Source organism: Hyaena hyaena, unplaced genomic scaffold (genome assembly GCF_003009895.1).
Source record: "Hyaena hyaena isolate Hyena2069 unplaced genomic scaffold, ASM300989v1 scaffold_747, whole genome shotgun sequence".
NCBI classification, from domain to species: domain Eukaryota; kingdom Metazoa; phylum Chordata; class Mammalia; order Carnivora; family Hyaenidae; genus Hyaena; species Hyaena hyaena.
Genome location: NW_024081379.1, coordinates 370282 through 390620, shown reverse-complemented (window position 1 = coordinate 390620; position 20339 = coordinate 370282). Strand labels below are relative to the sequence as shown.

Sequence of the window (20339 nt, the reverse complement as noted above, 5' to 3'; positions counted from 1 at the left end):
TTATGTAAATACTAATACTTATGGCATTTAGGTACAACAAAACATTTTTAAAGTTTCTTTTATTTATTTTGGGGCAGTGCAGAGACAGAGAGAGACAGAGACAGAGGGAATACAAGCAGCCTCCACGCTTTCAGTGCAGAGCCCGATGCTGGGCTCCATCTCACAAAGTGTGAGATCATGACCTGAGCCAATACCAAGAGTCAGACGCTTAACCGACTGAGCCACCCAGGTGCCCCATAGGTATGGCAAAAAAAAATTTAATGGCCCTTGAATTGCTGAAGTTTGGAAAACACGTATTTGGTAATATAATATAGGTTCTAATATGTAGCAGTATGGAATAGGTTTATGAGTAAGTCAAGTTTTTCCAAACTCTGACTCTTCCATTGCTGTTTCTGCCACATGGAATGGTAGAGCTTTCTCCCTCCTTCTCTGTTTGTTATCTAACTGTCTCCTGTCCTTCCAGAGGCAGTACTTACTGCTTACTAGGGTTAGACCACGTGCCAGGCATTATATTAGGGGCTGAGTCCTGTTCCTAGGTCAACAAATCATTTGAAAAGCCTCCTTGCCTTACAGTCTGAATCAAATCCCTCTCCTCCATGTATCTTGAGCCAATTTCCATCCTGGATTACACTATATTGCATTTTTCTTTAAATGCCTTTCTTCTCCCACTGGACTGTGAGTTTCATTATCCAAATAAATGAGAAAAAATTGACTTAAATAGTAAAGGATGTGACTTAATACCTAAGATCAGGTCAGACTGTGGGAACACCTCATATGCCAAGAAGTGAACAAAAAAATCCATTGAACCCCTGGAACAGCAGGAGAGCCTGGGTCTGGAACCCTTTTCCTTACTGTTCTATGTCCCTGCGTAAACTTCTTAACTTCGCCTTATTCATCACTGAGAGTGTATTAGTTAATTATGGCTGTGTAACAAACTACCCAAACGTAGTGGTTGAAAATGTTAATTGTGTGCTAATTTATAAGAGTCAAGAATCTAGGGGTGCCTTGGCTGGGCGATCCTGGCTGCAACCAAGAGGGTGGCAGTGGCTACCTTCATCTCGAAGTTCAACTCTGGGTAAATCTGCTTCCAGGATAACTCCAATGACTCTTGGCAGGCCTTAGAGGACCCACATTTCCCCTAGCATCTCCGGAAGGCTGCTTCATGAAATGATAATAATTTTATCCCAAAATGAGTGACCCAAGAAAAAGAAAGAACTCTCAAGACAAAAGCCATTGTCTTTTAATAACCTAACCCTGGGAGTGGTGTTCCTTCACTGTTACATGCTCTGTTCAGTAAAAAGAAGTAAATAAGTGTAGGCCTTGCCTGAGCCAAGGGATTATACAAAGCTGTGGGTATTAGGAGTCTGGGATTATTGGGGACCATGCCAGAGTTTGTGTATAACATGAGATGGAAAAAAAATTCTTACGGCAGGAGATGTAATGGTGATGGTGATTCACTGAGATAATGTATCTGAAATCCCAAGCACAGTGTTGAGAAGTTATTTAGCAAATTTCTCTTCCTTCCATGCTGACTCAAGACCTATAGCTAGAAGGGACCTCACTGGACAGAGTCCTAAAACCTGAGCCAGTTTGTGCAGGCACTGGCCTTTTACAAAATGTGTAAAATTTCCAGTAATGGAGGTGAGTTCATCACTTGGAAACATAATATTTTTCATGTCCAAAGTTATAAAAATTCAACTACGACCCTCCCTATTTGAAGAAGAAAAATGTGAGCTGGCACTAGGCTGTTTTCCTCTCTAATTGGGAGATGTTTGAGTACAAAGATTTGTAGGCCTTAGGTCAATAATGCAGTTTTAATATAGTTTAGGCCCTGGCGGCACTTTGCTCTAAAGCATCCAGGTGCTGCCTGTATTATTAAGCACATGTCAGTCCATTAAAACACATTTATGACTGAGAGAGGGTGGTGAAAGCTGCCATGTTACCCCAGTTGCAGAAAGGGGAAAATATCATCCATTATTTCAGACCTGTCTTTCAAAAAATGAAACGAGTAAAAGGATGTTTTAAAAATGTGCTGACCGTGTTCCTGAAGTCTGCCTTGGATAACTCTTGCTTTATTCTTTCCCCATGAAGAGTTTCTGAGTTTTGGAAAACTTGAACTTCTTTCATTTCAAATATGAAATGGAATTAGGCTTGGTGTCTGCTGAACTTTTTCTTCCTGATAGGGAGGAAGATAAGCAAAAGAAAAACAACCAACCAATAAAAAGTCCAACAAAACTAGTTTCCCCGTTCCTTACACTTCTCAGGAGACTTGTTTTCAAAGTCCTTGAGGTCTTAGTGGCTTTGCAAGGGATGACACACCCATATGAGAAATTAGAAAGCATGATCATTGTCCCACTAACGTTGGATGATTAGAAAGCATAGTGTTGTCCCACCCTGGACACATGGTACGTCCTGGAGACAGGCAGTAGCAAAGCCATTCTTTCTTAGTGGGGCAGGGAATCTGGAGACTTAATTTGAGACTAGGTCAGCTGTTTCTACCATCTGAAAGAGAAGGTAACCCCTGTGGAAACAGACAGGCAGAGATGCCTGAAACATTCACTTCTGTTTCCAGAGCTTTGTACAGGGTGCATGGGTTTTGCTTCAGAGATCAGGGCGAGAAGTGCAAACTAAATGCATCTTGGTGCCTGGGTGGCTCAGTTGGTTAAGTTCCTGACTTTGGTTCAGGTCATGATCTCATGGCTTATGGGTTCAAACCCTGCATTGGGCTCTGTGCTGATGGCTCAGGGCCTACAGCCTGCTTTGGATTTCTGTGTCTCCCTCTCTCTGTGCTCCTCCCTGGCTCTAGCTCTGTCTCTTTCTTTTTCTCTCTCAAAGATGAATAAACAAAAACAAAAACAACCCTAAAATTCATCCTCAAAGTAGAAAGCATCTGAATTTAGTTGTTCTAAGGAATGAGATTTCCAGAAGTTGAAAGATAACAATATAACCCTTCCCTTATCTTTTTCTCCATTTTCTGTTTTTGTCATCTCCTTTCTTGAAAGCCTTATCCATGTGGATATGAGGAAAAGTTGAGGACGTCCTTTCACTGTGAGGGATGTGATAATAGAATCCACAATCATTGTAGATGTCTTACAGGTCAGGCATTGTGCCAGGGCCTTGTCATGTAATACAGCAGGATAAAACACCCCTGCAAATGTATGAAGCGTTTATTATTTTACCAACATGGGTAGGAAGAAACTGGGAACCAAAAAATTAAGTTCAAGTGACCAACATGGTGTTTAACATCAGGTCTTTCCTTAGAATTCCTAAGTTCATGGTCTTTATCCTGGAACTTGCTGCCATCCATACACATATTGTCAATTGTTTAAGTAATTCCAAAGTAAAACTCTACTTTAGATGAAAGATCTATAGACATATGCTCAATAGGCTGTTAAGGTAAATAGCTAATTAGTATTTAAAGTTAGTTCTTCCCAAAACACTTTATTTGGTGGCCCCGTTATTGATTCCTGGGTTGGATGGGACTGACACAAGGCGATGAGCCCATCGTCTTCAAGATGTCTCATATTTTAGCTAAGTTTGCCTGTATAATATTATAATATTATAAACAAAATAATCCATATCTATATATCAATACACACATACTTCCCAGTATTCATTAAGTATACATGGCATAAATGCATAGCACTGATTCCTTAGTAAGATGATCATCTAAGGACTACGGATACTAAGCAGCATGAGGTACTAATAAGAGTCTATCTTCTTCCAAAGGCTTTGCCCTCTTTTGTACAGCCTTTCCCATTCTGGTCACCCCTGTGCTAAACCCTGCATGGAAATCTTGGGGCTGCATTGGAACAGAGAGAATACCTTCAAGGTGTCCTGCTGCACCGTGAGACTTGCCATTTCTCCTTTCAGGAATCACAAGAGACGTATAGGCAAATTTTAAATAAATGAACAAACACCTGGATTTTCTACTTCATGCATTTCAAGCTGTCCATTCTCTACCACGTTTCATGAGGTGCCATGTGTCACAGTGATCACTCTATCTTTCAAGTCCACACCTGTTCATGGAGCAGTAGATACTACTGCTATTTTTAGATAACACTAGATAGATAATACTGTTCTATTTTCTTTTTTTTTTTTTTTGAGTAAAAGAAAGAGCAAGGTGGGAAGAGGGACAGAGAGAGAGAGAGAGAGAGAGAGAGCAAGGGAGGAAGTCGGACACAAAAACACACAGAGAGAGAGAGAGAGAGAGAGAGAGCAAGGGAAGAAGTCGGACACAAAAACACACACAGAGAGAGAGAGAGAGAGAGAATACCAAGCATGTTCCATGCTCAGCATGGAGCCTGGTGCAGGGCTTGGTCTCATGATCATGAGATCATGACCTGAGCCAAAATCAAAAGCTGAAATCGTTTAACCATCTGAGCCATCCAGGCACTGCTATGTTCTATTTTTTAATGTAGGAAATCAGTGCTGTTTTAAATACTCTTGAAGAGATGCTAAGAATCGAGATTGGTATTGTCCAAACTCATCTGAATTACTAAGAAAATGGAGAATTGTATAAAGGTAAAGAATACTGCCTGGTCTGTTTCTTTGGAGAATTAGGGAGGAGCATTTTGATTTTTGCGTGAAACATTGGATAATCTAAAGAAAAAGCTGGTACCACTATAATTATTTTAAATGTGATCAAAATTTCAATATGATTTGTACTTTTCTGATGAGAGAATGTTGGGGAATGAGAATAGAGAAAAGAAAGAGGCCTAGGAGCGTTAGTCATTAAAGTGTGAAATCTGTTTTTTCTACTGTGGTGCTTCTCAAAATGTCAACTCCTTTCTGAAAAGTGAGTCTGGGACAAGAGCTTGAACACAAGATTTAGAATTCAGGGCTCCAGCTTACCTGCACTCTACATCGATGCAGAATGTGAGTCACTCTTTTTCTGTTAGACCTCCCTGTGCTGTTTTGCTAAAGGAGAGACTTGGTCTAGAACTAGTAAAGTCCCTTCTAATTCTTTATATGAATTTCTGAAGAAAACCAGAGGTCAGCCCTTTTCCTTAGTATGAAATCAACAACCCAGATTCTTCTTTTGAAAATAGAGTAAATGTCCTTGACTGGGGATATGAAAGGCCAAGTGTCCTGTCAGAGGTCATGTTTCTCAACTCCCAGAATTGTGATACATTTTGTGAAGTAGCAAAGTTGAACTCGACCTTTGTCATACAGTGATTTTTGTGAATGAGATGCTTGGATTTCGCAGAAAGTTCATACATGTGACTCTAAGTGATGTGTATAGAGTTAGGAGCCAAAGATCCCAATATGAGAACTTGTTTGTTTGGAAACATCCTTAAACCTAACTAGAATTGTGTGTGTGTGTGTGTGTGTGTGTGTGTGTGTGTGTTGTTTAGAGGGTGATAAGAATATACAGGCTCTTCAAACTGTGTTGATAGAGGACAGTTGTAGTTTCTACAGCTGTTATACATGGATAGAAAACAAGACAGAGACATGGCAAGGGTCTTTGAATAAAGGGCAGACTTTCTCTTAGTTGAAATTTTTTAAGGTTATTTATTTATTCTGAGGGAGAGAGGGAAAGAGAGAATCCCAAACAGGCTCTGCACTGTTAGTATGGAGCCTGACATGGGGCTCAAACTCACCAACTGTGAGAACATGACCTGAGCCAAAATTAAGAGTCAGATGCTTAACTGACTGAGCCACCCAGGAGCCCCATAGTTGAGGGCTTTTATGTTTATGTCACTGTAGAAATTAGAACAAGGACCAGTAAGGCCAAAGGGTATAAGAGTACTTTTGCTTTTTGATTAGAGGAATAAGCTATCCAGAGCTTTCCTTGGTGTCATGAGAGGCAGCAAGCTCTGAGTGGAGTTTTTGGGACTACACAGTGAATCTTAGCCATACTGAATGGAAACCGGGATACTGAAGTGGAAATCTACAGACCTCAACCTAACAGCTGGGCACCACAGAATGATTACAGCCTGGGAAGATGAAAAGTAAAAAAGCATTACCCAGGTACAGAATAGAATTCTTGGACAAGAAGAGATACAACCAGCAAAGATCCACAAATCAACCAGATGTTATGGGAAATTTTTCAGTTGAGGCAGAGAACATAATATGAAGAGGCCTCGTCAGATCACCTCATTTGATCCCTAGGTAAAAGCAATTGTTCAACCATTTTATAACTCTCACATTTCCATATAATGGCTTGAATAGGAAGAGTTCTAGAAAGAGCATTCCAAAAATACCAATTAAGCAACCCATTCTAATCGGCTATCCATTTTCCATACTTAATAGACTTTTGGGACTGAAGATACAGTGAAATTCTAGTGGCATAACCTGGATATTTCTTTGATCATTATTTAACATTGACGGTCTTTAAATTAAATAAGTCCTACAACCATGGTCAACACCATCCCACTTGCCTTTTAGAATACATATCAAATGATATTTTCTCAAGAAACCTTCCCAAAGCCGGCCAGATGCCCCATCACATAGTCTTCTAGCTTTTCTCTGATGTAGCATTTACCCTAAGGATGTACATGTGCATGTGTGTGTGTGTGTATGTGTGTGTGTGTGTGTGTGTGTGTGTGTGTGTGTGTGTGTGTGAGTGCATTATGGCTACTATAACAAAACACCATAGATCAGGTGACTTAGGAACTTATTTTCCCACAGTTCATGAGGCCTTATATCCTCTTCTTTTTTTAAAATGTTTTATTTTGAGAGAGATAGACAGTATGAGCAGGGGAAGGTCAGAGAGAGAGGGAGACACAGAATCTGAAGCAGGCTCCAGGCTCTCAGCTGTCAGCACAGAGTCCAACATGGGGCTTGAACCCAAAAGCCGCGAGATCATGACCTGAGCCAAAGTCAGACGCTTAACTGACTGAGCCACCCAGGCGCCCCATTATATCCTCTTCTTATAAGGATGTCCATCAGGGGCGCCTGGGTGGCTTAGTCGGTTAAGCATCCGACTTTCGCTTAGGTCATGATCTCGCGGTTCGTGGGTTCGAGCCCTGCATTGGGCTCTGTGCTGACTGCCAGCTCGGAGCCTGGAGCCTGTTTCAGTCTGTGACTCCCTCTCTCTCTGACCATCCCCTGTTCACACTGTCTCTCTCTCTCTCTCTCTCCTAGAAATAAATAAAAAAACATTAAAAAAAAAATAAGGACGTCCATCATACTGGATAAAGGCCTGCTCATATAACCTCATTTCACCTCAATTACCTCACTATAGGTCCTTATCTCCAAATACAGACACATTCTCAGGTACTAGAAGGAAAGACCTCAGCCTATGAATTTGGGGGAACGCCATTCAGCCCATAACAATGTATATCAATCACGTGTCTATTACTTGGTTATTCATTGTTCCTCTGACCCCTAGAACATAAAGATCCATGGGATCCAGGACACTGCCTTACTCATCACTATTTGCCCAAAGCCTAGTATAGCACCTGGCTTATCACAGGTTTTCAATAACTATGTGCCCAGCATATAAGCAACTGTCTACATTAATAAACCAGTAAAGTTGACCTCCAAAACAATATGAAAGGATACAATTTAACAGTGAAACAAGAGTTAATAGTAATTTTTTTAAACAAACATTCATGTTACCACAGTTATATACTGCATAATGTGTCAGACCCGGGGATGAGCTACACTCAGGGGAAGTGCTAATTAGATAAAGGCCAGTGGAACTCCCAGAGGTGGCTAGATGGCTGGAGAGCTGCATCATGCAGGATCGAAGTGCTCACCCTGATTAATACTTGTGGCCAGATGGTTTTAGGCTACAACCCTGCAATTAACAGAGCTGCTCCCCAAATAGTGCCCTTCTTCATATAAGCCTTTTGTATCTAGCCACCATCTGCACAGCAAGTAAACATGATAACTTTGTGAACTTCGTCCTCTGCTTCAATTAAGTTGTCATCAATGCCTCTGTATTTGAGCTAAGATAATGTTGATGAGAAAATCCCACTAGCGAGGGCAAATACATAAATAGCTACAGAGCTATGACTGTCACAACAAGACTTCTGCTGAGCACAGAGTTCAAGTTTCAGAAGACAGAAAAGTGATGAGGTGTTCCAAGTTACGGGCAACTGAGAAACGCCATTGCCTGAGCTTCAAGATAGGCTGCAAAGGTTGGGAATGTTTCCCAAAGCAGTGATCTCTGGGGCATCTGCAGGGTTTTCAAGTCTGAGCCATGACAGTGGGATCATTTTCTTCCTTAACTGACTCTCCCTCCTCACCACTCACTCAAAACAATAACTGAGGGAGTGAGACTATTATCATCACATCAGGTATTACAGTCTAATCGTCAAGCCTGATCTCACTTCCTTTGCTCTATCCTGGTTTCTGCTTTGATAATTCTATCATATAATTCACTTTGCCACCATGTAATTCAGGAAGGTTTTGAAGTGTCTACTCTCTGCTGGCACTATATGCTCAGACCTGAGGATGGGGACATTGGCCCCTGGGAGCTCATGGGCACAGTTGGAAGAGATGGTCTTGAGGTATTTGTAAGAAGACATATGCTCAGGATGGTGGGGGAACATAGAAGGCAGGGACCTGGATGAGTGAGAAAGGAAAGGCTTTCTAGGGGCAGGGGCGAGGACGGCGTGTTTGGAAGGATGGGTAGAATTTGGCCACATGAAGAGGGAAGGGAAGGATGCTCCAATCCGGGAAGAGAAGTAGGAGATCTAGGAGTGTAAGTCTCCACCGGTGGCTCAGCATGACTGGGTCACCGAGGACAAAGGAAGACAGATGGAAAACAAAACAGCATTCTTGCAGAGATACCTGAGTTTGAGCTGTATCCTGGAGGTGACAGAGAAATGATCTGTCTCTGGAGTTGAACTTGGATTTTACCATGTAGGTCTTTGAGCTGCGCATTCAAGTCAATATCACAGAAACAAGGGCTTTGCCCTCAACCACAAGAATGCCACATTTCCTGCCTAACTCTAGTGGATGGCAAACCCAGATGTTTTCCTCGAGTACCCTGACCGAGGAGGGTTTTCAGGATGCAGATCACCTTGACGTATGAGCTGGGCTTTCACAGCTAGGAAGGTTTCACCTGTGATTTATGGCCCAGGCACCAGGGAGAGCCCTGCTGCTGATACTTGGCAGTGGCGATTCAGCTGGTGAGATGCTCAGTCAATCAATGAGCATTTGGAGAGGACAGGACAAGGTGTGTTTCCCTGCCCTGTTGATGCCGAGGGGGATATCAAAATGGGACTCAGACTCTGACCCCCAGGAACTTGTAATCTCAATGGGGAAATGAGACTTGCAGTGATGCATTGTTAGTTAGTGGTTCAACGCAGTAAATACTATGAACTAAATGCATTGATCAGATAGCAGACATTATAGGGATTTAGAAGGCAAAATCGCTATATTAGTTTAGTGGAGGTAAACTTGCTGTGCTAATTTTTTGGTTTATTAACATAGTGACTAAATCATTTGGCACTTGTCATGTGCTCTGCATTGTGCTTGGTGACTATGATAGAAAGTGAAAAAACAAAGAAGGATGCTTCCTTGTTCTTACAGTTGAGGAGAAAAAGCCCTAAGACAAGTACTGGGAATTGGGAGGTAGGGAGATGGGCTTGGTTATTGAGAGCTGGGAGTGGAGGCACCAGTTAGGTGAGTGGATTCACCTGGAGCAAAATAAATGCAGTAACCTAGCTATAGTAGGGAGTCTGTGTAGGCATATTAGGAAATGAGATTGAGATGACAGATGGAAATTTGATTGTCAAGCTAAGCAGTTTGAGATTCATTCTCTAGGCTCCGTGACCCACCAGAAGGACATGCTGTGGTCTGCTCCTTGGCTCAATCTAGCGGGCTGTCTGGCACCAGAAAGAAGTCGGAGGCTGGGGCAAGAGGGAGGCTATCACAACACCCCCAGCTGTTGTGATAAAAGATAGACTAATGGCTGGAGAAGGAAGTGAAAAAAAACGTGAATTCAATCTCCTGTGTAGGGAAGGGTTAATAAAATATGATAATCGATGGATAAAGGGTCTCCAAGAAAAACAGAACTCAGGATCTAAATTGTAGCATAATGGTACTAATAATTGTAATATGCTCTTTTACGATGTGATTGACATTTTCAGACTGCTTTATTCAATTATTTATGTATTCCCTACTTTGTTCTCACAAAAATTGAAACTACCCTTTGAACTATTAAGTAACGGTGGATATGACAGGATGTGGAAAAACCAGCTGAATTGGGTTTTATCAAGCCTAGAAACATCCAAAGCAAGCCAGGTAATTTTGTCTCTATTTTACAGATGAGGAAGCAGGTTTAGAGAGATTAAGAAATCTGTCTAAATTCCTAGAAATTATAAGTGGCAGGGCTTTGAGCAAGGGGTGACGGGCGAATAGAGGCATCAAGGAAATCTGTGACAAGTTATTTCCAAGGTTGGAAATAGAGTCTTCAGGGATGCGGCTCTGGCCTGGGCTGAATCTCTGCATGTTGGCATGTTGCTGGATCGGCCTGGGACGGCCATGATGCTTCAAAGGTTCTGTGTTCAAACCATCAGGAGAGACAGTGAAATGAGATGATATCTAAATGTAAATATCTATTAGGTATTTGAGGACAGGAGAAATACAGAAAGAAAGGGTGGGGGATGAGAGAGAGCAGCAGGGCTCTGCAGGCTGAATTATTAGTTAACGTGTCATTCTCAAACACAGGAGATTCCTTACCCTTCCACCCCAGCCTCCATTCCGTCCAAACCCACCCAAGGGTCTTTTGTCAATATCCGGAGACGTTTGCGGTGCTGGGCATACAGGGCGCTTTTACTGGCATTTGGTGAGTCAGTGGTGCTGAGAAATGTCCTACATAAGGAGCATAGTACAGACTCCCCTACCCCCAGCACAGAATTATCCAGTCCAAATCATCCAGGGCAGGTGGTGGGGAGCTCCACTTCCAGGACAGCCTTATTCCTCTGAAAAAGCAGTTTAGACCTTCCAGAATATTGCTCAACTGCTCCGAGGCTCATTTCCACCAGATGCGAACTAACCATTGCTGTGAAGTTCTCATTACAAAAAGTATAAAAATAAGTTTATTAAATGCTCTGTAATGTTACTTATCTGGAAAAATAAAATCTAAGTAACGGCAATTAACCAGCATTCCATGTCAGGTCTGAGTGGACATTCTAAGAAACAGAAGTTGAGTTATATTTGAATTCTTAGAAGCTAGAAGATGCACCAAAAGCCAGTACACATGTTTGAACTCAGTATTGTCAAAATGGGAGTTTCCGTGTGAGAAGATGGGCTGGTGCGGCTCTTTGGAGACACTCTGGTGGTTCCTCCAAAGGCGAGCTATGGAGTTCATCTGTGACCCGGTAGTCATACTCCAGATGCACCCCTGTGAGATTGAAAGCTTAGGTCTACACAGAAATTTGCACACATGTTCACAGAAACTTTATTTATAACACCTGCCAAATGAAAACAACCCAGATGTTGTTTGGAAACATCTGAATGGAAAAACAGAATGTGATGTAGCCATACAAAACAGTATATAATTTAGCTATAAAGATATCCTGTTACAAGTTACAGCAAAGGATGGACCTTGAGAATGTGTTAGATAAAAGAAGCTAGTCACAAAAGGGAACCGGATGCATGATTTCATGGTTAGGAAATGCCCAGGGCGGAGAAATGCATTCAGACAGGAAGCAGAGTAGTCTGACTGGGGCTGGAGGTGAGAGGGCGAGGAGACTGGCGAGGCTCTGTTACAGCATTTCTCTCGTGGGTTATGAATGTTTTAAAATTAATTGTGGGGGTGTCTGGGTGGCCCAGTTGGTTAAGTGTCTGACTTCGGCTGGGTCATGATCTCGCGATTCGTGGGTTTGAGCCCCGCGTCGGGCTCTGTGCTGACAGCTAGCTCAGAGCCTGGAACCTGTTTCAGATTCTGTATCTCCCTCTCTCTCTGACCCTCCCCTGCTCACGCCACCTCTCTCTCTCTCAGAAATAATTAAAATATTTCTAAAAATTTTAAAAAATTAATTGTGATGGTTGCCTGAGTATACTAAAAAAATTGATTTGTGCATTTTATGTTTTTCAGTTTTTAAATGTTTATTTAAACATTATTTAAACTTAAAAATGTTTATTTTTGAGAGGATAGGGGAAGTTGGAGGGGCAGAGAGAGAGGGAGAGAGGGAATCCCAAGCAGACTCTTCTAACTAGTCAGCGCAGAGCCCAATGCAGGGCTGTATCTCAGAAACGCTGACATTGTGACCTGAGCTAAAATCAGGAGTCAGACTTGAACCCACTGAGCCCTCTAGGCGCCCCTTGAATTGTGCATTTTAAATGAATGAATTGTATGGTGTGTGAATTTTATCTTAATCAAGCTGTTCCAAAAATATGAATAAAGAAAAGCAAAGTTGGGTTCAATGGCAGGAGATAGAACTTTGCAGAAGTAATCGGCCATCAGTTCCTGCGGCAGGGCCAGCAGGGGGGCTTCGGAGGGGTGGAGAGCAGGCGCTCTGGATGGACTACCCCTTCTATTCTGGCTCCAGCTCTAGGAGCCATGTGACCCTGGGCAGCCTCTCTGACTTTTCGTTTTAGTGTCTGTAGCCTGTGGACCATAAAACTGCACCTCCTGGACCATTGGGAGAGTTGGGAATTATACATTTAAAATGCCCAGCACATCACCGATATTCGGCACTGTCAGTATGCATTATTAGCTATGTTTACAATTGGCCTGTGTTTCAAAAGTTCATCTGCAAGTTCAGTTGCAATGATGGAAAAGTGTCCTTTTTTTTTTCTTCATGGAGAGAAACTGCTCAGTCTTGAGCATGCCCAGAGCAGGCTTTTTAACCCCCTTTGTAAAGGAGCTTTTATACGAGTGGCTTTGGCTGAATTCTGAGATGTGGGAGCAAGGAGGGCCATCAGTGGAAAGGAATGAAAACATTTCTTATTCTTTCTCAACATAAATAGTTTATTGGTCTTAAAATATAATCATAAAGGTTGGACATTTTGTTTTTAGAAACTTTGAAAAAAAAGGGGGGGGGCACCTGGGTAGCTCAGTCGGTTAAGCATCCAACTTCGGCTCAGGTCATGATCTCACCGTTCGTGAGTTCAAGCCCCGCATCGGGCTCTGTGCTGACAGCTCAGAGCCTGGAGACTGTTTCAGATTCAGTGTCTCCCTCTTTCTCTGCCCCTCCCCCACTCATGTTCTGTCTCTGTCTGTTTCAAAAATAAATAAAACATTAAAAATTTTAAAAAAGAAACTTTGAAAATTCCAGTACTCTCTATAAGAAACAACAACAACAACAACACCACTAACCATTCCATGTCATTCCAGTATTTTCTCTTTGGAGTAATGTTTAACAACATGCAAGTGATAACCACATATACTATTTAGCCTGAATCTTTCATTTATCTGGATGTCACTTGCATTCCTGCACATTATAATGTTTAATGACTACATTATATTCCAGATTACTAACTATACCATATTTGATTTAACTAAGCTGCTGCTGTTGGAAATATTGGGAGTTGTGAATTTTTGCTCTTAGAAATGATGGCTTCATGAACTCTCTTCACCTTAAATCTTGGCTGTAGCTCCTGTACTATTTAAGGGTTGATTCTTCAGAAAAAAAACGGGATTGAGATATACTGTTTTTAGGACCTTTTTTTTTTTTTTTGATGCCCTTTGGTATTTTGCCTTCCAGAAAGAATGTACAAACTTATATTGCCACCAACACCATGAAATCGCCTGTGTCCCTCTCTCTACACTCACTGTGCCTATGGGTTTGTATTCATTGCCTGTCCGGGAGATGGCAAGTATTATGTGACATCACTTTGAAGGTCAGGAAGTTTCTGTTTGTCATCAGCCACCAGTCTTTCCAGAGCCCAAATCCCACATTTTAAGCCTGGGCTCCTAAATCCTATGAATTTTTAGGGGCTGCCCTAAAGTGACCCTAAATACCCTGTTCAGCCTCCAGGGGCTTTTCCCCATCACAGTGTTCCTGGTCTTGAAGGTAGTGCTTTCCCATTTTCCCCCATTGAAAACTTTTCTTTTTTCGGAACTTTTCATCTCAGGGAGGTTTCGGGAGGAAAGCCCTCTCATAGAACCTATTTTTCCCAAATTTGTGAATAATTAACAAACTGCACTTAAACCTGTACCTTTAAAAAATAATTCTTAGAAATGAAACCTTGAAGAACTTCCAGGGGTGTTATTTGGTTATAAAAATATATATTATATATATAGTCATTAACAGAATGAAGTGGGAAGGAAGGCCCAAGCGGAAAGCAGATTTTTAGAAGGGAAGATGTCACTTCACTTGCCTTGGAATCTGTTCTCAACTCTGCTCTCTCAAACCAGCCTTGTTTTTCTAGGCGCCCTTTCTTCTTCCTCTTCTGATGCCTCAAATGCTGTCGTTTCCTACCCCAGGCTGCACAACCGACCCCCTTGGTATCTTTAAACTTCCAAGGCCTGGGGCCACCCTGAAGCCTGCCTTCATTAACCCGGTGTGGGGCCCAGGGACCTGGCTTTTCAGAAGCTTCCTATGTGCTGCCTTTTGTGTGGTCAGCCCCAGAAACCACTGTCCTCATAATTTTCCTCTGAGGAGTGAAGTTTCACACAGTACCCCCCCACACACACAGGGACTCGGAACCATGGAGGAAAAGATCAAAATGATCAAACCAAAAGGAAAAGCAGACCAAAAAGTGAGGGGGGGGGGAAGAAAGAAAGAAAAAAGAAGACAAACAGCTTTGCAAACCCTCGTTAAGTGGCAGTGGTAAAGAGAGTGACATGGACAGTGATGTGGGAATGGCAGGGGACCAGACCGGGCAGCAGACCACAAAGGCCAGTGCTCTGGCCCAGCCACTCCCATGGGTCAGACCTCTGGTCTCAGGTCAGTTGCATCTGTAAAAAGACTGGATGGTGTACTTTGGATTGGGCTGGACACTCCGCAAGGCCTCTGTTCTCTTCTTCCTTACTGGAGCCCCTATGCTTAGCAGGGTGCTGGGCCCTTCGAGGCTATTTACATCTTCCAAGTTGGATTAGTTACTGACTCCTCTTCCAGCACAAGCAGTCTATAGTCTGTCTGCAAATGCAGTCTCCTGTGTTATGCAAATATATTTAAATCAGTATGCAAATGAGAATAGAAAGAAGTAAAGACCTACAGCTGGCTATGCCCCCCCAGTGCCCCTGCCAAAAGTCAAATGTTCATCACCAGGAAACCCCTGCCAGAGCCTCTACCTCATTAGCAGAGTCCCCGTGGTTAGGACCCAAACTCTGGCTTTTGGGAGGAAGCAAGGCCACCAGGTTGAGCAGCCCCCGGGTTCACCCCAAGCAGATGTTCAGGGCTGCAGTAAGGACTGCCAGGAGGCGGGCTGAAAATGCGGGGGGGGGGGAGGGCCGTCCCTCGCATCTGGCCTGTTGTGAGCAGATGGGGCCCAGCTGCCCCGGTGCAGTGCAGCTGGGCTCCCAGCCTGGTGCTGTGCTGGGGCACCAGTTCTTCAGTGCTGTGCTGAGCACCCCCGCAGGGCTCTGCTCTGATCGGCAGCGCTTGCTTCCCAGCTGGTTTCTTAGGGACTGTGCCAGCGAGGCTCCACCAAGTCTGATCTCCTTCACCTCCAGAAATAGCTCTCCCTCCATCCCTTGCTCTCCATTGCCACTGTTGCTCCTTTGGCTGAGACCCTGATCATCCTGTCCCCCTGGGCCCATGCAAGCAGTGGGCCCCATCCGTTCTGCTTCCTGCCTTGACTCCTCCCAGCTGTCATCTGCCACCTTGTCTTTGGATGGTATACCTCCAGCTAGGTCATTCCCATGCTAAAGGCCCTTCATGGACTACCATTGTTCTAAAGCCGTGATTTCCATTCCTGGCAGCACGTTAGAATCACCCAGCAAGCTGTTAAAAAATGCAGCTGCAACTCAGTTGGTTGAGTGTCCAACTCATGATTTCAGCTCAGATCATGATCTCACGGTTCATGAGATCAAGCCCCATGTTGGGCTCTGTGATGTCAGCACACAGCCTACTTGGGATTCTCTCTCTTGCTCTCTCTCTCTCTCTGTGCTCCTCTCCCAACCCCCACTCTCTCTGTGTCTCAAAATAAATAAATAAACATTTTTTTAAAAAATGCAGATGCCTCAGGTCCTATCCCCAAGGGTTTTGATGGAATTAGCTTGAATAAAGCACTTTCCAGAATCATCTATCCAAGAAAACTGTGGAAACCCATTCCTTAGTTTGGTCTGCCAGGTCCCTAGGTGATTGGATCCTTTCTTGCTGGCCTTTCTGTTGTTCTCTCTCATTTTTCATTGCAGACCTTTGCTTTTTTGTGCAGGCTCTTTGAGTCCTGGACTTTTTCTCTACTCAGAGAGCTCTTTGCATTTTCCAAAACTTCCCTAAACTGTCATCATCTCTGCTGTGAAGCCCTTTGGGGATCCTCCTATGCCGTTAGTTAGGCTTGCTTTCTTCTCTCTTCCATATTACTGCTCTACCCAAAATCACATGTGTTGTTCTTCGCTTGTTTCTTTGTCCCACTACCCTGAACTTAAAGGACAGTATTCTTTTTTAAAAAAAATGTTTATTTATTTTTGAGAGAGAGAGAGCATGTGCAAGCAGGGGAGGGGCAGAGAGAGAGGGAGACAGAGGATCTGAAACAAGCTCTGCACTGTCAGCAGAGGGCCTGATGCAGGGCTTGAACTCACCAACCATGAGATCATAACCTGAGCTACAGTTGGAGGCTTCACTGACTGAGCCACCCAGGCATCCCACAGAGGACAGTATTGTAATCTGGATTGCGTGCCTCTTCTGTTTAACGATAGCCTGTAGACACCATGTGGTGTTATGCTCCATACTTCCACATGCCAGGGACCATTTCGTAGTTGCTCTTCTGTCCATTTGTTTTAGTTCGCATCGTCGTCTTCTTGTGACGTGTCACAGACTGGTGTGCATGCGCTGCTGTATTAACTGCTGTATCATTGTCACAATAGCCTAGAAATCATTTCCCCACTTTGCAGGGGAGAAAATTGAGGCAAGAAGAGGCGATAGGCAACTCAGCAGGACACAATAAATGTCCATTGAGTGAAGACGCGTCAACTGTGTGCTTTTGTCACAGACGCATCTTTGTTACCCGACTGGTGAATAAGACTGTGTTTCCTGACAGAGTCTTAATAGCTGATAAACTCTTTAGAGAGAGGTGGTTCCAATCTTCATGACTATTTCCCAGTACAGTTTTCTCCATAAGGTAGCCCCTCAAAGACATCTGAGGCAAAAGAACAAGAGAAGAATTAACTTTAAAAAAAATTTATCATTATCACTTAGAGAGAGAGAATGAGGGGGCAAATGGGGGAGAGGGAGAGAGAACCTTAAGCAGGCTCCACCCTCAGCACAGAGCCCAACACAGGGCTCGATCCCATGACCCTGGGATCATGACCTGAGCTGAAATTGAGAGCTGGACATTCAACCTACTGAGCCACCGGGGGCCCCTGAGAAGAGTTACCTTTTAATAAACATTCAGGATGCCTACAACTATCCTGCTTGATCTCAATGGATCCTTTTAACAAGGACACAGAGTAGGAATTATGATCTTTGCAGATGATGAAGCCAGACTTCAGGGAAGGTAGTAACAGCCTATGTCACCAGATTAGTTAAGGAAGAAAGTTGGAGTTGAACTAGTGTGTTACTTCTTTCCAACAGGAGACTGTCTTTGCTTGGCACATCATTAGAATATGACTTTCCTCATCTACTTTGGCCTTTAAAAATAGTTTATTCAAGTTTATTTACTTATTTTGAGGGATGGAGAGTACGCAAGCAGGGGAGGGGCAGAGAGAGAGGGAGAGAGAGGATTCCAAGTAGGCTCTGTGCTGGCAGAGGCTCGAATTCATGATACCTGAGATCATGACCAGAGCTGAAACCAAAAGTCAGACACTGAACCCAGTGAGCCCCAGGGTCCCCTAAACATAGTTCATTTCTTCCCAAAAGTAAAATATAAGGCATTTGTGGGAAAATGTGAGAAAACAAATAGCCTATAATCCTACCACCTGTAGATAAAAATCACCATGGGCATTTTTTTAAGTTTATGGATTTTTCGAGAGAGAGAGAGAGAGAGAGAAGAGGAAGGGGAAGGGCAGAGAGAGAGAGAGAGAGAAGGAGAGAGACAATTCCAAGCAGGCTCTGTGCTGGTCACAGGGCTCGAACTCACAAACCATGAGATCCTGAACCAGGCAGAAATCAAGTGTTGGATGCTTAACCAACTGAGCCACCCAGGCGCCCCACTGTGAAATTTCAGAGTTTTCTCTTTCAGCCTTTTACTTTGCATGTATATGAAGAGGTCCATTCATTTGGCCTCATCTTTAGTTGTAATATACAGACAAATTTGTATGTTGCCCTTTGGTTTTGAAACCAAATGTATCAGACATTGTTCAGCCACTTTGGAAAAAAAAAAAAAGAATAGACATGAGGTGGTAAACAGAGGAGGGAAGGTGAGGGCGGCTACTGGGGTTTGCTTTAAGCTACAGGAGACCCGGGGAGGCTTCTGAGAACACACGCAGGGTGCAGGGCCCAGCAGGTGAGGAGGGTGAGCCCTGCTCGCTGCAGACCTCCATAGTCCGTCACCCTACGCTTGCCTTTCCTGTTTCTCTTGCAGGCAGCAACTTGAATGATGGCTTGTGGCATTCAGTTAGCATCAACGCCAGAAGGGACCGCATCACTCTTACTCTGGATAACGATGCAGCGTCTCCGGCCCAGGACACCACTCGCGTGCAGATTTATTCTGGAAATAGCTACTACTTTGGAGGTAAATTCCCCGGCTTTTGAAAATAAAGGAGGGAAGGAGAAAGCAATGGACAATTATTTTGCCCTAATGATTTTTTTTTTGTCAATTAGACCAATCACACACACACACACACACGCACACACACACACACACACACAGGTACCCAGTCCAAAGCACAAAATAATGAGAAGCAAGCTCTCTGACAGCTGAGCAGATATAAACTATCTAGGTCAGAACAGAGAGGGGAAAAATGAAAAAAAGAAAAGAGAAGAAAAAACCTTTAGCTGTAAGTGCTGGTGTTACATAACTTGTCCAGAGGAGATTTCTGTAGCCATGCCAAGCTCGGTGATCACATGGGGGAAGCAGAAAGTCAGCTGAAAACTGGGAGAATGTGTACCAACAGTCAGAAGTACCTGTGAAAGGAAGAATCCAGATGGGAAGGCAGAGAAGGCATAGCCAGGACATTCAATGGTGTAGGCTCTTCCTCTGCTGCTTTGCTGTCTGAGTCTCCTGTCTGTTCATTCCTTCCCGGTGTCCCTGGAGGCCATGCCCCTGGAGTGGGGCTCTACAAATGGAAAAATCTAGAAGTTCTGTGAACTTGTAGCCCACACGGGACAGGCGGTACAGATCCAGGTCTCCCCATTTCCAGGTGAATCCTAGGAACTATTCCCATCCTGGAAAGGATGAAAAATACAGAAGGAATTCCCTGCCTTTTTAAAGATGCATGTGTATTTTTATTTAGTTTTTTTCTAAGTTATGTCTTTCATTAAAATTATTAGTATCTAATGTTTCAGTCATTTGTTTATATTATAGACCCAATTTGTAGAGAATCATGTCCATAGCTGTCTGACCTTGAGGAAGACACTGACGGTCCCTGAACTTCCTTATCTAGGACATGGAGAACCAAAGCCATCTAGTTGGAGAAATTCAGTAAGGTCAGGGTTACGTGCTTCCAACATGCAAGGAATGGGCAGACAGGCTTCAACTTTTGTAAATATGGGCATGGGCTGGACTGGATGCTAATTCGTTGTCCATTATGAAACTGAAGGGAAGCATTTGGGCAAAATTATAAAGTGCAGTCTCTCAAATAGAAGTTTCCAATCACTTCTCTCACATCACTGACATGTGGTTAAGCTTTGAAAGACAAAAGGGCCTTCACCTAGATGCATTACACATAACAGGGTGTCCTGGAAGGGAAGCAATGGAGAGCAGTATTGTGGTTTGATCTGTTAAGGCCCCATCCAGACCCTCTGTCCTTCACTCTAAATCTCCACGTAGGCAGGGACAACAGATTCCTTGAGAAAGAGAGCTCTTCCATTTGCTCTAAATTTCATGTCTTACCTCTTACCTTCATGCAGTAGCTTTGTGAGGTAGACGATGTTAGCCCCATTTCACAGACAGTAAGACTGGTGTTTGCTGAAATGAAAGAACGTGTGTAAGCATTAGAACCAGGACCCACCCCCAGGTCTGTGTTCTCCGCAGCCCACTAGGTTGGCACAGCAAAGGGATGCTAGCAAATGTAGCATGAAGGCTGCAGAAGAAGGGTCTGGGGGACCCTACGATAGATTTCACAGACTGCATAATTTTTGCATTGTGTGCAGTATTTCATCAACAGAGAGAGGAAAGCATTCTCATATTTGTTTCTGAGGAAAACAATGTTCAGTGATCATGCA

General features: G+C 43.4%; 1 protein-coding gene across 2 annotated transcripts in view; it reads left to right on the top strand.

Moving 5' to 3' along the window:
* Positions 1-20339, top strand: part of CNTNAP5 (contactin associated protein family member 5) — an 802816-nt gene that overhangs the window by 437630 nt on the left and 344847 nt on the right. For both annotated transcript variants that reach the window (XM_039218226.1, XM_039218225.1), the window contains exon 9: positions 18538-18687. In XM_039218226.1, coding sequence (XP_039074157.1) covers positions 18538-18687 — 150 coding nt within the window. The remainder of the gene's footprint in view (positions 1-18537; positions 18688-20339) is intronic.